This window comes from Patagioenas fasciata, chromosome 9 (genome assembly GCF_037038585.1).
Source record: "Patagioenas fasciata isolate bPatFas1 chromosome 9, bPatFas1.hap1, whole genome shotgun sequence".
NCBI classification, from domain to species: domain Eukaryota; kingdom Metazoa; phylum Chordata; class Aves; order Columbiformes; family Columbidae; genus Patagioenas; species Patagioenas fasciata.
In genome coordinates this window covers 4953015-4976203 of record NC_092528.1, presented here as the reverse complement: position 1 = coordinate 4976203, position 23189 = coordinate 4953015, and the positions used below count along the sequence as shown (strand labels likewise).

General features: G+C 44.0%; 2 protein-coding genes across 12 annotated transcripts in view; one reads left to right on the top strand and one right to left on the bottom strand.

Moving 5' to 3' along the window:
* Positions 1-2162, bottom strand: part of PPP1R7 (protein phosphatase 1 regulatory subunit 7) — a 16743-nt gene extending 14581 nt beyond the window's left edge. The window contains exons 1-3 of one of the 5 annotated variants that reach the window (XM_065844254.1): positions 2061-2162; positions 882-959; positions 592-714 (exon numbers count right to left, since the gene is read on the bottom strand). In XM_065844254.1, coding sequence (XP_065700326.1) covers positions 592-714; positions 882-924 — 166 coding nt within the window. In that variant the 5' untranslated portion in view covers positions 925-959; positions 2061-2162. Of the gene's footprint in view, positions 1-591; positions 715-881; positions 960-1638; positions 1783-2060 lie in introns of those variants that run through there. The other 4 variants (XM_065844252.2, XM_065844255.2, XM_065844253.2 and 1 more) reach the window with 4 other exon arrangements.
* PASK (PAS domain containing serine/threonine kinase) lies at positions 1875-23189 on the top strand. Of its 7 annotated transcripts, none has more exons than XM_065844246.2 (18): positions 1875-2114; positions 2830-3022; positions 4113-4348; positions 5379-5549; positions 6753-6893; positions 7459-7593; positions 8252-8545; positions 8885-9047; positions 10171-10342; positions 11539-12854; positions 13525-13706; positions 14578-14745; positions 15503-15628; positions 16246-16380; positions 18784-18983; positions 20432-20565; positions 21540-21686; positions 22709-23189. In XM_065844246.2, the coding sequence occupies exons 2-18, from the start codon at positions 2872-2874 to the stop codon at positions 22762-22764; spliced, it is 3927 nt and encodes a 1308-aa protein (XP_065700318.1). In that variant the 5' UTR covers positions 1875-2114; positions 2830-2871; the 3' UTR covers positions 22765-23189. The 7 variants fall into 7 exon arrangements, with proteins under 7 accessions (XP_065700318.1, XP_065700320.1, XP_065700316.1 ...); XM_065844248.2 differs by lacking the exon at positions 1875-2114 and adding an exon at positions 2238-2298; XM_065844244.2 differs by lacking the exon at positions 1875-2114 and adding an exon at positions 2246-2338.

Sequence of the window (23189 nt, the reverse complement as noted above, 5' to 3'; positions counted from 1 at the left end):
GTCAACATTTCCACCCAATGTTCTAAAACAAACAGTAAAAATAGGAGCAAAAACATAAAGTCAAGAGGATCCAAACAGATACAATTTTGATATATCTTAGGATTTTTAAATTAAAAAAATAAAATTGAAAGCTTTCTTCAGTCTATCTAGAAATAGTTGTCTTTGCTTTCCAATGTAATCTGGCAACTCTTTAGGTAAAAAAACTACATACACTAAAGCAGCATTATGAAGAGCTGTTTGTGTTTATTTCTAATTAATATTTCCAGCATCTTTCCACAGAAACTCACTACTTTTCCACACACACAAAAAGTATCAATAAAGGTGTCTTGCATTTCAATGTTAAAGATTTCAATGAGAAATGTGGAGGAATAAATAAGAAAAAACCTAAAAGTCTAATATCAGCAGTTCCACAAAAAGAAGGCAGCTTTATTTTAGCAATGATAACACTATCATGCTCTAGGGCTGATTCACATTGCTTACTACCACAGATACAAGCATCACGTAGCCACAAGAAACACAAAGGAGTAACACACATATGCCAACGTGGTGAGACGAGACTTCCTAACACGATCACCAAGGCTGGGAAGGTACCTGCGGCGTTCTCACCATTCTGCTCGTCTCTCAGGCTCTGCTGACTGAGATCTGTTACTAAGCGAATCGCTTGCTTCTTCGCTTCTTCATCTCCTGATTCCTCCGATTCAATCCGCTTATCAACTGCATAAGAGACATAATAGCAGAATTAGGCTATTTTCAGCAGTAGGGTGGGGGGAAGAAGTAGCAAGCAGACATAATAACCAGGATTCACATATAGCACTATGCAGTTAGTAAAAATCCTAAGTTAGCTAAATTAAAGGTTTAGTCTTAAATAAAAGGCCTCTTACCCCTTGTTTCTACTTTGATTTTGGATGCACTTTTTCCTCCCATCACATCTTCCTAAAATCAACAATCTGGGAAGAAGACTGGAGGAAAAAGGAAATTTCTTAGATCAATGAAGTGCAATTCCAAAGATTACGGAGATGGAATTAGAACTATTACATTTTAAAAGCTTTTAGAAAAAAAAATCGGTATCATGTACAATAGTACCAATGACACAAAGCAGCGAAGGCATTATTAAAAAAAAAAAAGAAAAAAAAAAAAAACAAATCCCTGCAGATAAAAACAATCGTCTCCCCAGCACAACCTGTGAGTTCCCTTCAGGGTTTCCCCAGCCACAACTCCGGTGGCCACCCCTACCCTGGGGACCTGAAGCTCCTCACTGGTCCTCGGCCCCCCTTTAGCATTTGCTCCGATTGCACGGGTCGCCTGAGGGAAAGCAATGCCATGCCAAGGGATTTCTTTCTTATTATCTTTACTTTCTGCCTCGCCGTGATCTCCACAAACCCACTTCTTTCACCTCTCACGCGTGAAGTCCCCGGGGAGGGTGAAGACATCACGCCATGGCCCAGGTAACACCCCCAGCTCCCCCGGCCAGGGCTCCGCATCCCCCGGGGGGACACCCGGGGGCTGCGTGGCCGCGGACGGCCCACAAAGCCGGCAGCCGCCCCACCGACCGCTGGTGCGCGAGCGGCGGTTCTCGAGCGGAGAGACGAGCCGTCCCGACCCATCCAGCGGCCGTGCCGGCTCCCGGCGGACGCTCACCATCCATCATCTCCTGCGGCCCGTCTCCGCTCACCGCCGCCATATTGCTCCTCTTCCCACCACCCCCTTCCGGAAACGGCCTCAACTGTCGTCTCAGCTAATCAGAGCCCACAGCTGGTGACACGCCCCAGCCAATCACACCTACAGGTTCTGCGCCAAGGGGGCGGGGCAGCACCCTGGCGGCCCACACGCATGCGCAGCGGCGTGAGCCCTGCGGCCTTCTGGGCGCTGTAGTTCCCTGCAGCAGGGCGGGAACCGCCGTGGTGCCGGGTGCTGCTCCAGCGGTGGGGAATCTGTTGCCTCCCTGCCAGCGCCTCGCAGCTGAGGCGTTACGAGTTGCTTCCGGCCTCGTCTTTTCTCCTACAAATTCCTCGGAGAATGCCCGTCATCCTGCTGAGGGGCCTCCCACCTGCAGCCCTCACCTCCGGAGAGGGGCACCTGGGGCACACCGGTTGGGGCCGGCGGCTCGAAGCAGGGTACCGTGTGTAGTGGCGGCGGAAGGAGGAGCGGCAGATTCTCTTGACTTCGGATCGGTTTTACCGCCTCCCGCGCTGGCGTCCCATTGGCTTCCCTCCGTGCCGCTCTCCCGCTGCCTTCGCTTATTGGGCGAAGCGGCTGCTGAGTCCCGCCCCCTACTTCCTCGCGCCGGCTGGCTGTATGGTGACCGCCCTGAGAAGCGGCCGCGGCTGGGCCGGGACTGGTGGGGCCGGGCCGGGCTGGTCTCTCCTCTCACAGCTAGCGGACTAGGGACGCAGCCCGGGGAGGGAGGGTGGGTGGTAGCGACGGCACCCTGGGTGGGAGGGTGGGAGGGAGGGAGGGAGGCTGTGCTACACTTGCTGTCTCAAAACTAGGAATTACTTCCCAAATTATAATAGCAAAGCTTTTTCTCTCAAAGCAAGTAGGAATAGGGGGAGAGTGCTGGTTGGGTGTTTGTTAGCTCTTACAGAAATGTGGTGGAGGTGTCCTGTGGATCACAGATATCCTGTACCACCACGCCAGGATAACAGGCAGTAGAGTCTTCTTTGTGTTAACTACACAAACCAGTCATTGATCAGGACACAAGAACGAGCGGCACTCTTGCCGTAACTTACAGGGCTGTGCTTTGGATCAGAAGGCATTGTTACCTGCCAGTGGCCCAAGCATTAATACTTGGCTGTGAGACTGACTGAATTTCCTGTGTTTTTGTTACAGACGGTGGCTCCCTAGGTGTGGCATGGCATCCAGAGTGTGATCATGGCAGCTGAGGCCTGTAACCCCTCTGAAGGGAGCTTAGTCCCTGCTCCCTTGAATGACTCTGATAAGCTCAACAGATCCTACCCCTGGGCCAGCAAGGGCAGGAAAAGTCACCTCTCTGAACTCTGCCGGCTTAGAGCATCTCTGTCTGGTGAGCACAGTATTTTGAGACTGAGTTCACACGTCATCAGTGAAGGTGATGTGTTTCAGACCGTTTCAGATCTTCCTCTCCTCCTCAAAAACAAGAGGCAATAGCAATAAGTAGCTGCTAGAAAGCACTTGTTCAAGAAGCACCTGAGCCATAGATTACTGCAGGCGGGGAGAGTTTACTGCAGACGCGTTGCTGAATAGGTGCTCTACACCTGCACTTGTCCTTGGGTGACCTTTGTTGACCGCCATTGGATCACCCCGCCACCTTGTATTATTACCTAAAACATCAGAAATTTCCAGTGACGAGAAAGATATTGTTATACTGGATTCTGTAGGAGGGGAAGAACTTTGTCGTTTACAATGCGTCCGGATATGGGTCTCCCTGTTTTATCATGGTGAGCATATGCCTACTGTGTGTGGTCCAGAAATGTTCTTGTGATGTTCATAATGCTTCTTCCACTGCTGCTGAACGTTCAAAGCTATGGACTGTTTTGGGAGGAGAGAAATGGCACTTGGCTGCTGATGCCACTTCCCAGGGAAACATTTTTTACAGGGAGAACTTTTGAAAGTTTTAGTAGAATCATTTGGAAAGATTTAGTAGAATCATTTAGTGGAATAATTTGGTAACATAAAGCACTGGTGTGGGCTCAGGTATTCCAGTGTCACATCTTGCACGCAGTTAATTAGCTGGCTTCTGACTAATGCAGTATTTAATTAGGGCTTGAGCACTTACTGTAATAATGATTTCAGTTTTAACTTGAGAGATTTCAAAACCTCTTAAACTCTGATAAGTTAAGTGAAAAATAGAAGTTGACTAGTCTAGTTGAATCATACGGATGTTAGCAATTTTTTTCTAGCCTATGGACTGAGCTTAACTGTTCCAGTGGCTGTGATTCTAAAAAATACATTAATTAGAATTATTTCTGCTCTCTTTAGTTTTATTGATTTTTATCTTTTTCTGATTTCTTTAAAAAATGTAGGAGCATATATTTTGGAATTATTTCATCTAACAGCTAATTTTTTAATTCATTCCTCTCAAACTCCTGTAGTAGGCTGTTAAAGCTACAGACCTGATCTTTATCTTTTCACAGGGGAGAAATGGAGCTCTTACTGTTTGTCTTCACTAGCAGCTCGTAACATCTGTACCAGCAGAAGTGGTAACTCATGGGCTCGGTGGGATTCTGCCTCTCTCTCCACTTCCATTGGAAGTTCGGCTTCTTCCTCCTTTTTGCATGCCCTCGCTGTGGATGAATCCAGCCAGCACCTCCCAACTGCTGCACGCAATCCAAACAAAGCCATCTTCACCGTGGATGTCAACACCACAGAGGTACTTGCAGAAGAAACTGCTAAACTAATCAGGCTCTAACTGGTGTGGGTTGTATGACATTGTATTGGCCACTGGACTCGATGGTCCTGAGAGTCTCTTCCAACTGAAATGATTCAATGATTCTGAAATGCCTGTCATGTGTCTGCAGGCAATCGAAGCATCATTAATTCATTTCATAGTATGCTCGAGCTTAGCAGTCTAAAGACTGACAATGTGTTTGTTTCCATTGCATGTTGTAGTTTGCAAAATGTACAAGACAAAAGCACAGGTGTCTTGGTTTTCTGTTTGAAAAAGGGAATAAAGAAGAATGCAGCTGTGATGTGGCATGAGAGAAGAAAGGAAATCCAGAATGTGCTTCAAGCCTTCTGTCTATTAGGTGCCAACCCTGGAATGGGTTAGTGGTGGCAGAAGGTCTCTTTATCTGACCCAGTAAATATGCCTTTTGCATTGGGAGGGAGTAAATTTCTCTGTTTCTGTCCTGAGAGTAAACATTAATATAAAATGGAGTACTGAAGACTTTATAGAGCTGTATAATTTTTAGTTTGAACTGACAGTTTCGGGCTTATGTATCTTAAAAGCATTTAATCCTGACTTGGTCTGTAACACAGGCCTAAGCATGTCAATGACTGGTGTCATTACTGGCCTTCAGGTGTGAATAAAATTTAGTCATATTAGCCAGCAAATATAACTTGGTAGTTTTGTCTCTGTGGATGTAATTATTTAAACAACACAAGAGGCTGGAGTGGGTTGGCAGTTGAAAGCAAGCATTAAACCTAAAAGGAAAGCAATGTCTCAAACTCTCTTAACCAAGAAGTCAGGTGTGCAAGGGATATCTTAGAATAAGAAGCTTTTGTGCACTGGTTTTGAAGATTTCACAATTTAAAAGAGCCACTCCATTTCCACCAGAAGGAAGGGATATTATAAGATATTAAAGCAACAACCTGAGATGATGATGATCTATTAACAAAACTTACAGCTTTTATTCTTGTTTTGATGATTTGTTTTGTTTTGGTTTTTTCCACTTTTCTAGATCCTAGTGGCTAATGACAAAGCCTGCAAGCTGCTCGGGTGCAGTAGTCAGGAGCTCATTGGTCAAAAGCTGTCCCACTTGATATCCAAATCCAGCCAGGAGGTCTGGGAAGCTGTGAGAGAGGAGTACTTAGAAACTGATGAATGTTCAACAGTGACTTCGGGAACTGTGGTACGTGAAATGTTCAAGCAAATATTCCCCACTATATACATTGCTTTTGTAGGCTTTGGTTTGGGGTTTTGATGCTTTTTTTGACATTTTCAATATAAATTCCTGATATATTTAACTTTGTGGGCGTTTGGCCATTATGTCGTTTATAGGACTGTTCTGTTTAAAAATTTGCAGATGGGGGAATTCAAAGGGCAAAGGATGGTTTGGGAGGCACCCATGAGAGCTTTGCAGCTGCCAACATGTGTGACTTGACCAAATCAGAACCTAAAGGACATTAGATTAAAAAAAAAAAATTAAAAATTATCATTGTGGATGTTATGAAGTTACAAGTCAGTCAAGTACTGTGAAATATCCAGTTGGTGCAAAAGAGTGGAATTGATATTTTGGCTGTAGTGGGGTTGTTTATAAGATAGATGTCTCAAAATTATTTTCTTTTGTTGCTGTTGTGAGTTGTCACTAGAAAATATTTGGAATGTGAGCTCAAGTCCTTCCCGGTGTATTATTTTTGTACTGAAAATGTCAGCATCTCAGAGCTTGATTTTCTTAAATCCTCAATTGCATATGGAGAAAAAAAAAATCTAGGTTTGATTTGGTGAAATCCAAGATTAAAATTAGTCTGATAAAGACACTAATTCTAAGCTACAGCCATTCCAAGTACTTTATGGGAATCTCAGTGTAATTCATAAACCCATTCTGTCAAGACCACGTAAAAATGATAAAAGGCTTGATATGAACGATGCAGGTTATAAGATAAACAAACGTTTTCTGATTTGAGAAGCATCTCTTATCATAAGAAGTTAAACTGCTATTTTTGCAGCTGGAAGTAAGAACTATGTTACTAATGCAGAGTATTCACTAGCACCATGGGATCTCAGAAAGGTACTTCTCACTGGATGTAAAGTGTTAAATGGGCACTTTTATTATGCTGAAGGAAATACCTTTAGTCTTCCTGAGGCTGAGAGAGAAAAGACAAAAGCAACCATGACATTTTGTGTATGATCTGTGAATCATTTGTAAGCATTTTCATTTCTGTTTTAAAACTGTGTTTCTTCCAATAAAAAAATGATAAGTAATAAAACCCCAATGTTTTTCTGACAATAACAGGCAGATATCTTGGCTTAATATCTTATTCTTATTTGAAATTCTTACGAAGTAACCACAATCTTACTAAATTATGGCTACATCTCTGAATCCTACGGAAAGGTGGATGTTATAGGCCGTCTCAAAGAGAAGATCCCTGTCTCAGTCTGGCTGAGGCGAATAAGAAGCAAGGACAACCAGCGTTGTGTGATTGTGCTGGAACCGGTGGAGAGACTTTCAGCTTCTGTTTCCTTCAGGGCTGACGTGAGTGTTTTCCTAATGATCAAAAGAGGCTGCAGTTTGTGAGAGTTTGTGTGCAAATGAAACGTGTCTGAAAGCCAGCAGGCACGTTATCATTTGTGAACATGAAGTGTGTACATAGCACTGCCCAAAACTGGGACTGCACATGCAGGAGCTGTGCATATATCTCCCATGCAGGTCACCTCCATGTATTCACCAAGTCACATTAAAATACTCTGTCTCTCCCCTGGGGACATTTTAGACTCCAGCAGTGTCGGTTTGGCAGGGACTGGTTAGTTGTGGCAGTGATCCCCTTGTGAAGGGATCAGCTCACTGAGGAGAAAGTTCTGTGAGGAGCACTGGACTTCCTTGCTTCTCCCCACGGCAAAGGGCGGGCTCTGCCTGGAAACCTCAGAGAACTGTGTCATGCTGTGTCTGCTTTTGCTGAGGTAGTTGTATCCACAAAGACAATACAGAATGAAACATCCTGCCATTTGCTTAGGTATTTGCCGAAACTGTGGTGAAAGGATTGAGTGAAGTGTGGCTAAAATGCTAAAATTGAAATAGTCCTGTAAATTTTCTTTCCAAGGGAGAGATAATATCATGTGACCTCCTTTTTGCCCATCTCCATGGCTACCCAACACTGGAAGAAGTAGTTGGGCTCTACGTAAAGGACCTGATTCCTTCTGTGCAGATCCCTCCTCTAGGGAGAAAGATCCCTAAGGTATAGTATGAACACCAACCATGTTCTTCCGTGCCTTTCTGGTTTGGAACACAGGTGCATACTGTTTTCCCTCATCTAACAGAAGAAAGCCTTTTCAGAGAGAAACATCAGTCCCCTGAAAAAGGGTATGTTGCTTATTTATGGAGCTGCTCTCTGAATATTTCCTAAGTAAGAACAAGACCAAGCCCTGACCTCTCACTGTGGAAAAGACACGTTTCTTCAGTCCTTGTTTTTTAGGAAACCATGCTGTCCCTGTCAGCTCCCTAAAATTCCTTTGAATTCCTTAGCCAGTTTCAGTCATGCCTGTCTGAGGAGTGCAAGTCTAAAGAAATAACCAGATCTTGCCAATGCCATGAAAACGAACAGCTAGATAGTTGAAATTATTAATGCCTCATTTGCCGAAAAGCTGCAGCGTGGACCTCCCTGGTCTTCATCAGCAGGATATTCATAAAGGAGTTCAACACTGGATTTGGAATCCTTAGAAAACCAGACTTTATTCCAATTTCAGTATTCACAAGATTATTTCATTTTTCTTTTCCTGCTCCTTTTTCCTGATAATGTTCCTGTGTGATTTTTTATGAATACTGAAATACAACCAAAACATTTGGTTAGTTTAGATGTTTTCTGGGTTGTTTGTCTTTTTTTTTTTCTAATTTAGAACCTCAGGATCCAGCGAGCTGTAGGCCGATCCAGAGAGGGTAACATGTTTCCTCTCAGTTTAAAGCTGCAAGTAAGCCTTCTGGAAGAGGAGCAAGCAGCAGTGCAGAAGGACGGTGTTCCGCAGACAGAAGAAGGCAGCTCTTTCACAGGCTGTCATTACTCTGCTACAGTCCTGGTTTTCTCCACCATCAGTGGTCTTATTACTGTCCGCTCAGACGGAACCATCTGTGGCATCCAGGATAGTTTTGCTTTGATGCTCTTTGGCTATGAGAAGAAAGAACTCTTAGGAAAGGTAAGACGGGAGTTTGAATCCCTCCCAAAAGACTGCTCTGTCTGGCAGCATATCCGTTGGAATTGTACAGTCATCTTTCACACTCATTTCTGTCTGTCACAAAACCTCCGTGTTCCATGTGTTCAGCGCGTTGTAGGATGGTACACAAATTCCCTTGCTGTAATTGTGAATTCTCACAGTGCTGAGAACCTAGTTTGCATTTCAAGTACATGTTCAGTCACATGGATCACTTTTGCCCGGTTACTCATCAGAATCGGGTTCATGAATGTGGATTGTTAGCATTTTTCCCCAACCTGTGAGAGTCAGCTTAGCTCTCTGAGGTTTCCTTCTGTGTTTTAGAACATTACGTTCCTGATCCCTGGTTTCTATAACAACATGGAGAGAAGCAGTGACTGTTCTTTGCCATTACCTCCTCTTGACGGCTCCATGGGGACAGAGAGTGAGTGCCTATTTGAAGGTGTTCCTGCCTTCTGTACAGCTGGCTCTGGCTGCTGGAAGAAAGGTAAAATAGAGATGAGAGATTTGCCTATGAACACGGGAACACACTTTGTAAAAGCAAAGTACCTCCATGCAATTTTTAAACTGGATTTCCACTATAACTTAAGGTGAACAGAATTGTTCTTGTTGTGCTTCTTTGTTGATAAGAAAATGAAGCTGAATATCCAAGTTGGAAATTACACTGTTAATAGATGATGCTTTGCACTTAACGAGCACTTCCCCTCCCTCCCCTGTTAGGAACTCTGAGTATTTTGAGTGAAATATAGCTTTTATGATAGCATGGCAGCAGAGCTGTAGATAATTACAAATTACAACTAATATTTTAAGGGAAAATTCTAATATTCTTCTGAATTGACTCATGTTGCTGGCTAATATTCAATGTTATGTTGCCGTGGTGTTTCAGGTAGGAATCATCACATATTCCTCTGATGCAGTTTGCTGCATTTACAAAGAATTTATCAAAATAAACAGAAGCAAGAAAGCCTTATGTCTCCACATCTGCCTTTCCAGCTAGCTCTGCCCAAAACAGCGAACACAAGCAAGTGCATACTTTCATCCATTTTGCAAGAGATCTTTTATGCTGGTTTTGTTTCCTTCATTTACTTGGTGGTTGGTTTGTGGTTTTTTTTCTGTTTTCTTTTTCTGTTTTCTTTGCTTAGAAATGCACATCTGCCTCGAAAGCAATGCACACTACTGGAACAAAGGAGAGTTAGTAGACTGTGCAATTTCTTAGGTAATTCTTTGATGAGGCGATGCCTCTAATCTTGGAGTTAATTCAGTTCTTCAGTGAGGGAGCATTGTTGGCACTCAGCCTTTAATAAATGGAAGGATTCTTCTAGATTCAAATCTAGATTTGTTGACTCCTTAACAATAGATGATTTACTTCCTCTTACAAACTTGTGGATTTTGATCTGAAACATTTAGATTCCTGCATGTGGTGACTTCTCAAGCCGAAGTAGAGTGGAGTGCTCATATTTGGACCTCTTTGCCTTAATCAAGTCTCTTATATTCAATTTTTGGGACAAGACAGACAAAGGCAGTTCCAGGATTGTTTTTAATCACTGAAGTCTCTGAAGCGTGAACGCAAAAGGCTAAGTTGGTATGGTTTTATTTCTTGTTTGGTACAGGCAGCAGCTTGACTGCATCTCTAGCAAGCCTTCTGTCAAGAGATGAAGAGCAGCAATTGCAACAAAGACACAAAGATGACAAATTAATACATGATGAGATTAAGCAAAAGAATGAGACCAGTTTTTTTTCTCCTCCCTTACCTCCTGAAGCAGCATCCACACCCTCTAATAGGTAGGCGTTGCATGGACTGCATATTCACTCTGAACAATGAAGAGCCATGGTGGCAATCACTAGCGAAAGTGTTTTTCACCTCTGTGATGTCCATGGGAAGGTGTAACAAGAGCCTTCCACACTTTGCTCTCTTTCGAATCAGCGTGATTTGCAAGGCAGGTTGAGTTTTGCCTACCTGAGATTTTTGTTTAGATCTGTATAACCTACAGTTGCAAAGCTACAGGGATTCCATCTCTAGAGGGAACCAAATGCTTCACCCAAGCTAGGGAATGTAATTAGGCTCTATCTTTGCTAGATCAGAAACAGTGGATGTTTATCAACCAGCTGGTGTTGCACTGAAGTCAGGTTACCTGGAATGAATTCTGAATGTTACTCCATTCGGTGCTTGGTCTAACTGTCAGGTCATCCGTTAAAATACAGTACTACCATGTCACTTAAGTCCAGCTATTTTTATTGCATCTTTTCTGGGTCTTTTTCCTGTTACAAGGTTAGAAATTCGGCACAAGTGCATATATGATGCACATGGTTTGAGTCAAATTTTAAGCCTTCCACATTAACAATTCTAACCCTCAGAAAATATTTACTGCCCTTTTTAATATACAAACTATTACAGCACAGGTCTTGCTGCCTTTTAAGGAGACCGATAGTCTCATTGTTTCCGTGTGCTCTCCTGGGTTTATGTCTCTCACATCATACATGGATTGTAAGTGCTCTGCTGCATGGATTGTTTTTCTGCTCTGCATTTTTACTAATAGAATGTTTGTAAAATGCCTTGTGCTCTGGGCTTCAGTGAACCATGGTTAAATTGATGGGTGGGAACATCCATCTTTGGTTGGACAGACAAGGGATCTTCTGTTCTTGGGATTGGAAGCATCTCACCACGTGTATTGGCTTTTTGTTGTGGTAAATGATCTATATATGTATATATTTAGAAATTAAGCTAGAGAAGGAAGTAATCCGTAGAGCAAGAGCGCTGTTCGAGTGCACCTGCGCCTCTTTGGTCAAGATGGAATTTGTTAGAATTTTGGATGCCTGTGCCAACAGCTTTCTGCCTTTTTCTTCTAAACTTCAAATAAAAGAATTGGTGCAGGTTTCAAATAATGGCCATAGTAAGAGAAGAGTGGGTGGTATACAGTGTGATGATTTTCTCATTCTTTTGTCATCATGATATCACTAATAACTTTGAATCCTTGCAGTGAAGACAGCGTTGCTACCACTGGGCTGTCAGCCCGCCGCAGAAAGCCTTACCCTGAAACCTGGCTAGATAGAATGAGATTGGTGGAACAGTGCGGAACAGTGGAAACTGCAGCATCAAATACTTCTCAGAAGATGCTCTCTGCAAGGCCGTCTCACATGTCATCTGATTCAGAGCTGTTGGATTTAGGTCAGAACATGAAGATTCCAGCAAGAAGCAGTGATAATGCAGTATCTGCTGCCTCTGAGACTCAAAATGCCAGTGAGACTAGTAGCTTGCCTAACCAATTACAAGTTCGTCATCGAGAGCTCAAGGAAGTAAATTGTCAGCGGATCTGTAGCTTACCGTATGAAATGCTGAAACATCAGCACACCACTGATGCCTGGGGACAAGCTTCTTCAGTAAATGCTGCCTGGTTACCTGTTTGCTCTAGGCTAGAAGACAATCCAGATACCGCATCCTGTGGCCCAATTAAGCTGCCTTCTGATGCTACACGTAACTCACCTGGAACACCAACAGTAGATGAGCCATGGTCTGGGACAACACTGGACTGCAGGCAAGACTTTCAAAACCACATGGTTACAGGGCAGTTGTCAAAAACAAACTTGTTGTGTGATACAAAACGTTCCAGCTTTGAGCATTTTGTCTTTGAAAACTGCCTGCTAAATGATACTTCCTCCTTCTTTGCAAAGGGAAGAAATAATATCCATGATGTTTGCTCAGGATATAAAATGGGTTGCAGTGCTTCTGCACCAGGAATTGCCACAACTTCTGTAGATGTTAGTGAATCAGACACTGGGCTGAACTGTATTTGCTCTGGTCTTGAGGTGCTGGATCTGAATATTTGTGTCAAGGAAAACTCAGATAATTGTTCAGGTAGTACTGCAGCTCTTGTAGGAGCATCCTCTTCTAATGCAGTGGACTCCACTGCAGGCCACGTGCTGACTCAGAAAATCAGTGCCTTTTCAACTGGGCAAGAAAAGCAGCTGTTGAATGGTGTTACTGTAGAAGATGGTTCTGGGTGGCTGGGCTCCCCAAGGCATTTAGAAAAGTCTCAAGAATCCTCCAAGGTGTTTCTTGAGAAGGTGGAAACTCTTGCAGAGGCTGTGGGGGACAACATTACCAGAAACCCACTTGAAAGCAGAGGTAGTCCTGAAGAAGACTGTCACTTGCATGGGCAGCAAAATGTGGAGCTACAAGTAACATCGACCCCAGTGAAACAAGAAGGAAGGCCCAGTCCAGCAGCTTCTTTGACCCTGGAGATTCTGGAAGGCAACTATGCTGGGAATTGCTGTCACAGAGATGGTTCACAATTAAGTAAGTTAAACCTATTTTTCCTTTTCCCAAAACTCTTATCAGGATGCTCTTTTTCACGCACATTTTTGCAGAAGGCAGAAAATTCTGGTTAGAAGTTTGCAGTGGAGAGGAAGGAAGAAGCTCTACTGTCTAGAAGAAAAAATGGTATTTAAGTCTACACAGAGGGTACTGAAAAGCATGTAGTATAAAATACACAGTTACTAAGAAATTAATCCAGACTGAATAGTCAGAAATATTCTTAAACCACAATTAAAAGATTTGAATGTGATAACTTCTTCTGAACAGAAAATATAAACTCCATTGTAAACTTGTATTTAAATTGTGTAGTGGAATGTGTTTCGTTCCTTTGCCTGGATTCTGTGGCTTATTTTATAAAATCCCCATTTTTATGTAATTTAGAATAACAACATGAAATCAATAATTAAAACTGGACACTGACAAAAGTTTCTGCTGGGAGTGGCAACTATAGATGTAACTACCAAGTATCTCTAGAATAGCTCTGCTTTTGTCAGCCCCTCTGATGGTTCCTTGCTGAGTTTGGTGTTCCCCAAAAGAATAATGGAGGAATTCACTTTGTTAAGAGCTCAGAATGTTGTCATAAAATGTCTGTGGTCTCATTCAACACTAAAGTTTCATTCTACCATTTTAAGTTCCTGACCTGTTTCTGCAGGCGTACTCTTTGAAGTGAAGCGTGTAGAACTGCAGGACCCTGCCATACTTTTCTGTGTCCATGTGGTGAAAGACCTTCTACAGAGCCAGAGGGAAGCTGTAGCAAGGACTCAGCTTTTGGTCTCCAGTCTAGCAAGCTCTGCCCAGTCTATTGCAGATCTTTCTACACAAAGTCTTGGAGAAGTAAGAAATTCTACCATTATATAATATTGAGCTTTTTTTTTTTTTTTCCTTGTTTGAGTGCTAAACTGAAGCTAAGGTCAGAAAGTTTTAAAACTAAAACATTGTCACAAGATGGTGGGCAGATAATGCTGTTTCTTTGTTTCCTTATTGTTATGTCAAAAGAAAAGTTGACTGCATTGGAATTGAGCTTAACTGGGAAAGACTGGCAAAAGCAGCCCGTCGTGACTGGCCCAGATGCTCTGTGCATCCTTGGCATAAACCACAACACTGGGGTATTGAAATTCAGGAGGATATGCCCCAAACTTCTTTCCTCGTTGTGTCTGCTAGAAACCAATCTACAGACCTAAAATGCTATCTCACCAGAAAGTGTGGTAAACACTTGCAATTTAATATCTTTTCTATACTAACCCTTTTAAAGTTTCTGAGGCAAATAGAAATGGCCAAATTTATAGACAGGGCTTAAAGCAGCATCCTTTTAGGTCTGTCCATCTAGAATACACTTACCTGGAAAAACTACAACATTGAAAGTAACCTACTTTTTATTCATCAAACCAAATTATTATTCGGTCATAGACCACAATGACTTCATTTTCCTACTTGCACAGAGAATTTTGTGTGAGTATCTAAGGTGCATATGCTGCTGTTTTCTTTACCTTTCTCTGAATTAAGCAGTATTTGTAGCTGCTGAGAGGTGGCTGTCTCATAGGGTGATGGTTACACCATCAGACAGTTCAGCTATCGAAACTAAAGATCACTCTTTTTAGCTATTCTTGCAGATGTGTCTGTTCTTTTCAGTATTTACTTCATTTTATAAACATGATTCTGCGTCTTAATAATTTCTTTCTTGCTATTTTTCTTTATCTGTACCTAGGCCATCAGATCGGCTTCACTTTTTGAGAATTCCCGAAGAGCTGAAGAGCTTGAAGGATTAAGGGCATGTGAGGGAGAATACGCAAAAAATTACAGCACTCTCAGTCTTATTGGCAAAGGATCTTTTGGCTTTGTCTGGACTGCCAGGGGCAAGAAGGATCACCAGGAGGTTAAATATTCCTTTTAGATCTCATTGCAGTGATTATTTAGGATGAAAACTGAAAGGTCAGAGTGTTCATATACTGTCAGCACTGCACTGTTAAAAGCTGTTATTTGATAGTGTGGGGTTTTCCTGTTAAACAGAAATTCGAAATCACTAACCTCATGAAAACGGGACAGCGAAATGCTTGCATCAATGCAGTGTATGAACTGTTACCTAAGGCCACAGGCACAGAATGAGACTGACCATGTATCTGATTTAACCTGTTGAAAGAAGTACATACTAATCTTAACAGAATTACAGGTTTTAATCTTCTGTTACTAAAGAGAATGACAAACTTCAAAGTTTTTATCATGCCATGACTCAAGAACGTGGAGTAGACACGTTGAGGTTATGGGACCTTCCTGTTTATCAGTGGAAGTATTTTGGGTGTTGAGAGGCAAGCTCCGGTGTTTTTCTGCATGGATGTTAAGTTTCCCTCTGTTGACCCCTGTGCCAGACATCACCACTGCTGTAACTGGGTTGATAAGAGAGCAGGCCCTTTGGAATTTGGAGCATCAGTAAAAAGGAAATACATGTCTGTGCACCATTTGGCTTCTAGGACTAAATTAGTTTAGATATATCTAAAAATACAATAAGCAATGTGCATTGGCTTACTTCTGTCCTTCTAGTAATGTGATTCACTAACATTTTTCCTGGAAATTAACTTGCCCAACACTTAAAGTCATACTTTCACAAGTGATGCTGAATGCTGTTGTCTGTGTAGGTTGTCGTAAAGTTCATCTGGAAGGAGAGGGTGCTTGAGGACTGCTGGGTAGATGATCCTGATCTGGGGAGAGTTACTCAAGAAATTGCAATCCTGTTGAAGCTGCAGCATCCCAGTATTATTAAGGTACAGTGAACTTGGTGAGGGCAGTTTGAACCGTATCAGATGGTCCCTTTGAACACATCTCGTCTTCCTCTTCAGGAGTGAGGAAGCGTATTAAATGTACCTCTTCAGGAAAGAACACAACCTATCTATCCTGTCTTGTTTTGGAGGGTATATACACCAGACTATCGCCTGCTTCGACACTTTTACCCCAAACAATTGGTGTAAACATAGAAGGTGTGACTCTCACACAAAAAAAGTCTGTACATCATTTCAAGATGATAGGGTGCATATCATGGAAATGTGATGTCACATCTGAACATGTACCAGTTCAGTAAATAAGCTGGATACATACTTTGATTCCCATTCTTTGTTTTGGGGCTGTTTTTGTCATTTTTGGTTGATTGGTTGGTTGGGGTTTTTCTCCCCCCAGAAGGAGAATTGCTCTTCGTTTTAATTCGGCTCTCAGTTTCAATTTTGCTGTCTTTTCAAGAAACATCAGTGCTCACTGAAACAAGCCTTCAAGGATTATAATATGCGTTGAGTAAATCTCCAAGAGGAGAGCTGTGTTTGTGTTTGTTTTGTTTTTTAAAGGCAGTCTGAGGTTGAAGAACATGATTTTAAAAGTCTGTTATTTATAGGTGCTGAATGTATTTGAAAATGAACACTTCTTCCAGCTGGTGATGGAGAAGCATGGATCTGGTCTGGATCTCTTTACGTTCATTGATAATCAACCCAATCTGGATGAGCCATTAGCAAGCTATATATTCAGACAGGTGAGAGCTGGGAATGTACACTTGCTGCATGCAGGTAAGATTTGATTAATATAAGTACCAGGACCCTATTTCACTCAGAAGAATTACTCATTAATCAGCAGGCATGCTGAATTGGGGTCATGCTCAATACCTGCAGAACTTTTCCTCATCATGCTGCAGGGCTGATTTCTGGCTAACAGGAATGCTGCCTGCAGAAACCTTTTTAAAGTTTATTTAGAAACAAAGAAGCCTTTACAGGACCTTACTTCATACGAGGATTTCCCATCCCCTCTAGGCTGTGCCTGTCGCAGCACACCGCCCCTGCCACCAGGATGCCCATTTGCGGAGCCCTCACAGTTCCTCTGCAGGAGGAGGGAAGCTCATGGGAGTTGCCCCAGGCCTCACTAAATGCCACACTCTTACTTAGACCAATGCTTGGTTTAGATTGCTTATGGGGATAAAGGGCTCTCCTCTTTTTAAGGAATTTAAAATCAAGAAATTATCTTGGAATTTAATGTGGCTACAAAGAAGATGGAGACTCCCTGAACTGTTTCCCCACACACTTTCTGCCGAAGTGCACCTAGCAGACGTAGTCTTTGGGCTGGAGGACGAGCTCTGGTCAGTTAAAATGGGACATGGTTGGCATCATCTGAATGTTTTCAGTACCAGAGCAGGGATGTGTTCAGTTTTGGGCCCCTCAACATAAGAAGGACTAGAGAGAGTGCAGAAGAGGCGATGAAGCTGGTGAGGGGCTGGAGCACAAGTGTGATGGGAGCAGCTGAGGGACCTGGGGGGTTCAGCTGGAGAACAGGAGCTGAGGGGAGACCTTCTGATCTCTGAACTGCCTGAAAGGAGCTTGGAGCCAGGGGGGTCGGGCTCTGCTCCCCAGGAACAAGCGCCAGGAGCGGAGGAAACGGCCTCAAGTTGCGCCAGGGGAGGTTGAGGTTGGATGTGGGGAACAATTTCTTCCCCAGAGGGCTGTGGGGCATTGGAACAGGCTGCCCAGGGCAGTGCTGGAGTCACCATCCCTGGAGGGGTTTAAAAGATGTTTAGACAAGGTTCTCAGGGACATGGTTTAGTGTTGGAGTCAGGTTAGGTTATGGTTAGACTTGGTGATCCTGAGGGTCTCTTCCAACTGAAATGATTCTCTGATCCTGTGATTCCGTTTACAACCAGTCACATGGAAAAGATGAGGGGAAATGAGTACAAGTTACTCCTGAGGAGATACAGATTGGACACGAGGGAAGTTTTTCATGATAAGAACAATCAGCCGTTGGTCTAATATCACCAGGGGAGTGGTGGATTCCCCAACATTGGACACGTTTAAGATTCAGCTGGACGGTGTGCAGGGCCAGTTTGTCTAGACTGGGCCTTTGCCAGGAAAGGTTGGATCAGATGACCTTTGTGGGCCCTTCTAACCTGGGATTGTGTGATTCTATGAAAATAACTCAAGGTAGGTTACTGTGAGTTAGGAGATTGCCTGAGAGCCAAATCGTCCTTTATTCATTGAGTTAACCACAACAGCAGTCCCCAAGTAATTCCTCCTCGCGTATTTTGGAATGAATTCCTTGCTCCAAGGTTTGCAAGAATTACTTTGCACATGTTAACCTACCACTGTGTCCACGCTCCCCCTGCCTGCGTGGAAGCTGGTAGCCAAAGTGATGCACCTTCCCGTGTCTGCTCCACAGCGTGCATTCACAAACTGCAGCCCCTCGAGACTTCTGATGGATAAGCCCTTTTCCTGAGCTGACTCTGAGTTTGTAGGGATGCTTTGTTACTTCAGGCCTGTACAGTATTTCTCTGCAAAGGGAGCTTTGTATTATAAATAGAAACTCTTCTACGTCAGCCGCTTGGTTTTCTTGCTATTGTGGTAGGGATCACGATTGTCTCTAAGGTGATATAACTCTGATGCTGTTCTTATGGCACTGTAGGGTGAATCGTGCAGAAAGAAGAATGGAATTTAGAAGTGACTATATTATTTATACCAAACTTCACTCTAAGTGCTTTGTCATCCTGCAGTATCGGAGGCACACGGTAACGTCCTTCTGGAGAAATCAAAGAACCCTCCAAGTGAAGCTGGGATAAAAATAGAGTAACCGGCAGGATTGTAACAGTAAGCTCTGATGCTTCTAACCAAAAAACAAGCACACCGTGACTATAACATGCTGTCTTCCTGCACATTTGTGAGAGGAATGCAAGCAAAGTGGTTTTTTAAGTCTCTTCCAAGAGCATTGCAACACCCGCTGCAGCAAGGCTGACAGGCATGCCTGTGTTCATTTCCAGTTACCAAAATTAGGCTCTCTATCTTGTTTATACAGTGCCAAAACAAGCCCAAACGTGGCTATTGGAACTCTGTGATGTCACGTAGATTACCCAGAAGGACAGCGCTGTGTAGTAACCCCTCGTTCTTTCCTTTTCTTCCAGCTTGTATCAGCTGTCGGGTATCTCCACTGTAGAAACATCCTTCACAGAGATATCAAGGATGAAAACATTGTCATTGCTGAAGATTTCACAATTAAATTAGTGGACTTTGGTTCAGCTGCCTACCTGGAACCTGGCAAATTGTTTTATACCTTCTGTGGGACAATTGAATACTGCTCACCGGAAGTGCTGTCTGGCAAACCGTATGTCACTCTCTGAAAAGTGATTTTTGTGACCATTCCACCAAAATAAATGTGTGTGCAGGGCTGGAACAGAGAAGCTTTGCCATTGCTATTCTGCTAGAATATTTAGCCACAGAAAACTGCAGTGAGATTTAGGGCTCTGCAGTGACAGAAATTATTTGCAATGGCTTGAATACAAAAAAAGTTGTTTCTGACTAAGTCTGTCGACAGGTTTTCTTATTCTGGCCAGATGTTTTGCAGAGCCTTGTACTAATGTCTGTCCTGCTGCAGAGCCAAGTTCAAGAACAAGCCTATGGTTTTAATTTCCAGCGTGCTAGAGGAGTGGATGAATTGTGTTCTTACCTGAGTGTGTCTTTTTTCTGTAGTCTTTCATATGTACGTCACCTTGCTAACCTTCTCTTCCTACCTGCGTATGAACACACTAACGTGTCTACTAAAAGCTGCTTTTTTTAGAGAGGTGGTAAAAGCAAGTATTGCTGTATGGCATCTGCCCCTGACCATGTCTGCGTTTTGTACTCCTCCCACTCTCATCTCCTCTGTTCCCTTCTTTCCTACCTGCTTCCCCATGTGAATATTTGCAGTTTTACCATTGTTCATCTCCCTGGTTTTTGGTTTGTTGTGTTTTTTTTTCTTTTTTTGAGCCCCTCTGCACACAAAGGTTCTTCCCTTGCAGCTTTTCTTGCTGTGCTACCCACCTCTGAGCTGTTTTTCCCCTGTTCTTGCTTTCTCTGGGCACTCTTTACCTGTGGGCTGGCAGTGTCGCCTCCACTCCTGGAGGGAAGCCTCACCATCACAGGGTGCTAAGCATTAATTGGATGTGCAAGGATGTCAGCTTGCCCTCATTTCACAGCTGTTTTCATGGGTCCTTCAGGCAGCTCCTCTTAACCAGGGTGGGGGCAAGGAACAATGCAAGGAAGAGAGGAATTCCCTGCTGGGAATGAGATGGAAGATGAAGCAGCACTGCCCTGGGAGTTCAGGCTCTTACTGTGTGTAGAAACTGTCCCTTTTTCTCAGATGGAATCTAGGGAGTTAGTATTTATTTCCAAATCACTTTTGTTTTGCAAGGGATGGGAGGAGGCAAGGGGGATTCCACTGCAGTGTCTGGTCTTCCATTTAAATATTTACTTGATAGTTTTGGCTTATGGTGAAGAAGGAAGAGGCTTAAGTTGTCTTGTCAGCAGCTCACGCATGTGGAAGTCTAGGTGCATGTTATACGTACTCATCAACGGAAATTGTTTGGCCGTTCTTTGGTTGTGTTTTGTTGGGTTTTTTTTCATGGAGAAGGTTAACACAGACTTCTCAAAAACACATGAGAACCTTATTAGAATTCTCAAAAACTTCCTATATTAAAATAAAAATTGGAAACAGGGGCTATCAGCTGGCTTTTTTCTTTTTACTTTGTTCAGCATACAATTATATATTTGCAACCTGAGTTTATCTCTGCACAGGTACCATGGCCCTGAGTTGGAGATGTGGTCACTGGGTGTCACCCTTTATACCCTGGTATTTGGAGAGAATCCCTTCTGTGAGCTGGAGGAGGCCATGGCTGCTGTCCTGAATCCTCCTCGGCCTGGCTCCAAAGGTGAATTATCCTCATTTGCTTTTCTAGAAGAGCAGACCTCTTGGGAAAGCGTGATCAGTATTTATTCTCCAGAAATCACAGGGAAGACTGGAAAATTGTTTCCAAATGTGCTCTGCAATGATTTTAAAAGCTGCTTGCTGAAGCAGAGTTACCCGAGGTATCCTTTTGGGTAGGTTATGCAGTTCTTCATGCTTATGATGAATACAGCTATCTGTCGTATGTTTTATTAGTTTCAAATTCCAGACCTCTTGTTATTATAATGACTCAACCTATCAGCTTGTCAAGCTTCATTAAGGTTTATACCCAAGAAAACCAGAAAAAATAATGCCTGATGGGAAGGTTCACTCTGTAAGATCAATTATGGCACTCATGCAACTCTAATCCAAGTTTTCTCACTTGAACTATTGCCAGTCACTTTGGGGATACATAGTGTGTTAATTTATTATTTCTGAATTAATAGTATGGCTTGACGTCACAGGCAAAATACATTGGCCTTGTTTTCTGTTGGAGGTATGGAAAACTAATGGCATGTCAGGCTAACGAAGTCTTCCTCAACAAGTTCTCTGGGCTCTGCGTAGCACTATGCTTTGAAGGCTTCAGGGTGCTGCTGACTGGTAAATCCTTGAAGCTTTCCCTGACCCCTGTGAGCACCTTTAGCCGCACGTCAGACACGGGATAACTGCAGGATAAGCCTGGGCTTGGAAACAGTGAGCCAGGGTTGCCTCTGTGGCACTTCAGTGCTCTTCAGTGTGATAACTCTGAACTCAGTTCTGTTTGCACAACCTGGAAATCTTGGATCGTTTTCAGAGCTGGGCACATGTGGCCAAGGCCGTGGTAGAACAGTACTGCACAAGGAATCAAAGGGGAGGATTAGTCATTGAAATTGGCATTCTTTGAACATAAACAATATATTGCATTCCCAACATACCTAAAATACAGCCTGAGCCATTCCTCTGTCTGCTGTCTCTCCCCAGGCCTCATGGATCTAATCGCTGGGCTTTTGCATCCTGTTCCAGAGCAGCGCATGACTCTGGCCGTGTTAGTGGAGCATTGCTGGCTGAAGCAGCCTGTGAACCTGGCTGACTACACCTGGGAAGAGGTGTTCATCTCTGCTGAGCCAGGTGAAACGTTCTGAAGGCATTTTCCTCCACCCAGGGCCTGCCAAGCGTGCAGGAATGATTTCTAAGAGCAGACTGAGCTGTGATTAGCAAGGTGCTTCTCATCAGGTGACACGCCAGAAGGCTGTGCTGCCATCCAGAGACCTGGACAGGCTGGAGAGTTGGAGGAGGAAAAATTTAATGAAATAGAACAAGGGCAAGTGCAGAGTCTTGAATCTGGGCAGGAACAACCCCAGGTTCCAGTGTAAGTTGGGGAATGACCTATTAGAGAGCAGCGTAGGGGAAAGGGACCTGGGGGTCCTGGGGACAGCAGGGTGAGCATGAGCCAGCACTGGGCCCCTGTGGCCAGGAAGGCCAATGGTACCTGGGGTGGGTTAGAAGGGGGTGGTCAGTAGGTCAGAGAGGTTCTCCTGCCACTCTGCTCTGCCCTGGGGAGACCACACCTGGAATATTGTGTCCAGCTGTGGCCCCTCAGCTCCAGAAGGACAGGGAACTGCTGGAGAGAGTCCAGCGCAGCCACCAAGATGCTGAAGGGAGTGGAGCATCTCCCGTGTGAGGAAAGGCTGAGGGAGCTGGGGCTCTGGAGCTGGAGAAGAGGAGACTGAGGGGGGACTCATTCCTGGGGATCAAGATGGAAAGGGGCAGTGTCAGGAGCATGGAGCCAGGCTCTTCTCAGTGACAACCGGTGACAGGACAAGGGGCAATGGGTGCAAACTGGAACACGGGAGGTTCCACTTAAATTTGAGAAGAAACTTGTTTGGGGTGAGGGTGTCAGAGCCTGGCCCAGGCTGCCCAGGGAGGCTGTGGAGTCTCCTTCTCTGCAGACATTCAAACCCGCCTGGACACCTTCCTGTGGAACCTCAGCTGGGTGTTCCTGCTCCATGGGGGGGTTGCACTGGATGAGCTTTCCAGGTCCCTTCCAGTCCCTGTGATTCTCCTGCCAGCCAGATGTGCTCAGTTTGAAGATGCGCCTGTTGTCCAGAGGGACCTATGGCTCACCCCTCGCTGTTTGTTGTTCTCCCTAGAAAGCAGCAGATTGAGGAGCAGTTCTGGTGAGCGCGCCCATGCAGACAGAGTGTGAGCTGCGCCTGAACGCCCCCGGCTCTGCGCGCGGATCCCTGCAGGGAAGCAGCAGCTGCAGGGAGCCTGGGCTGAGGCCTGGGGCACCACGCAGCCCTCCTGCCGAACCCCAGCTCCCTGGCCACGGGACATGCACTGTCATTCAGGAACCAACAGGAATTAATCGTAAGCGCTTCTCTCTTTGAGAAAGACCCTATGGCCAGCGCAGGGCAGCCTTGGGCACGGCCACTCGAGAAAAGCTGCTGGCAAAGAAGCATTTATAATTGCCTCACAGCTTTAAACCACATCCTGTATAAGAACCAAGATTTTAATGTCTTGTTTGAATTGTTCATAACTCAGAATCTATTGTTATTGGCTGTTTTTACTTTTCATATGTAGTTTCCCTCTTTCTGAAAGTGAATGAATAAACACCTTTGTCTCAGTTTA

Excerpts from the sequence above, each read along its gene's own strand:
- PASK (XM_065844246.2), top strand. The coding sequence starts at position 2,872 with ATGGCAGCTGAGGCCTGTAACCCCTCTGAAGGGAGCTTAGTCCCTGCT. Across the intron at positions 3,023-4,112 it reads GCTTAGAGCATCTCTGTCTG|GGGAGAAATGGAGCTCTTAC; the intron begins GTGAGCACAGTA and ends ATCTTTTCACAG. Across the intron at positions 21,687-22,708 it reads GTTCATCTCTGCTGAGCCAG|AAAGCAGCAGATTGAGGAGC; the intron begins GTGAAACGTTCT and ends TGTTCTCCCTAG.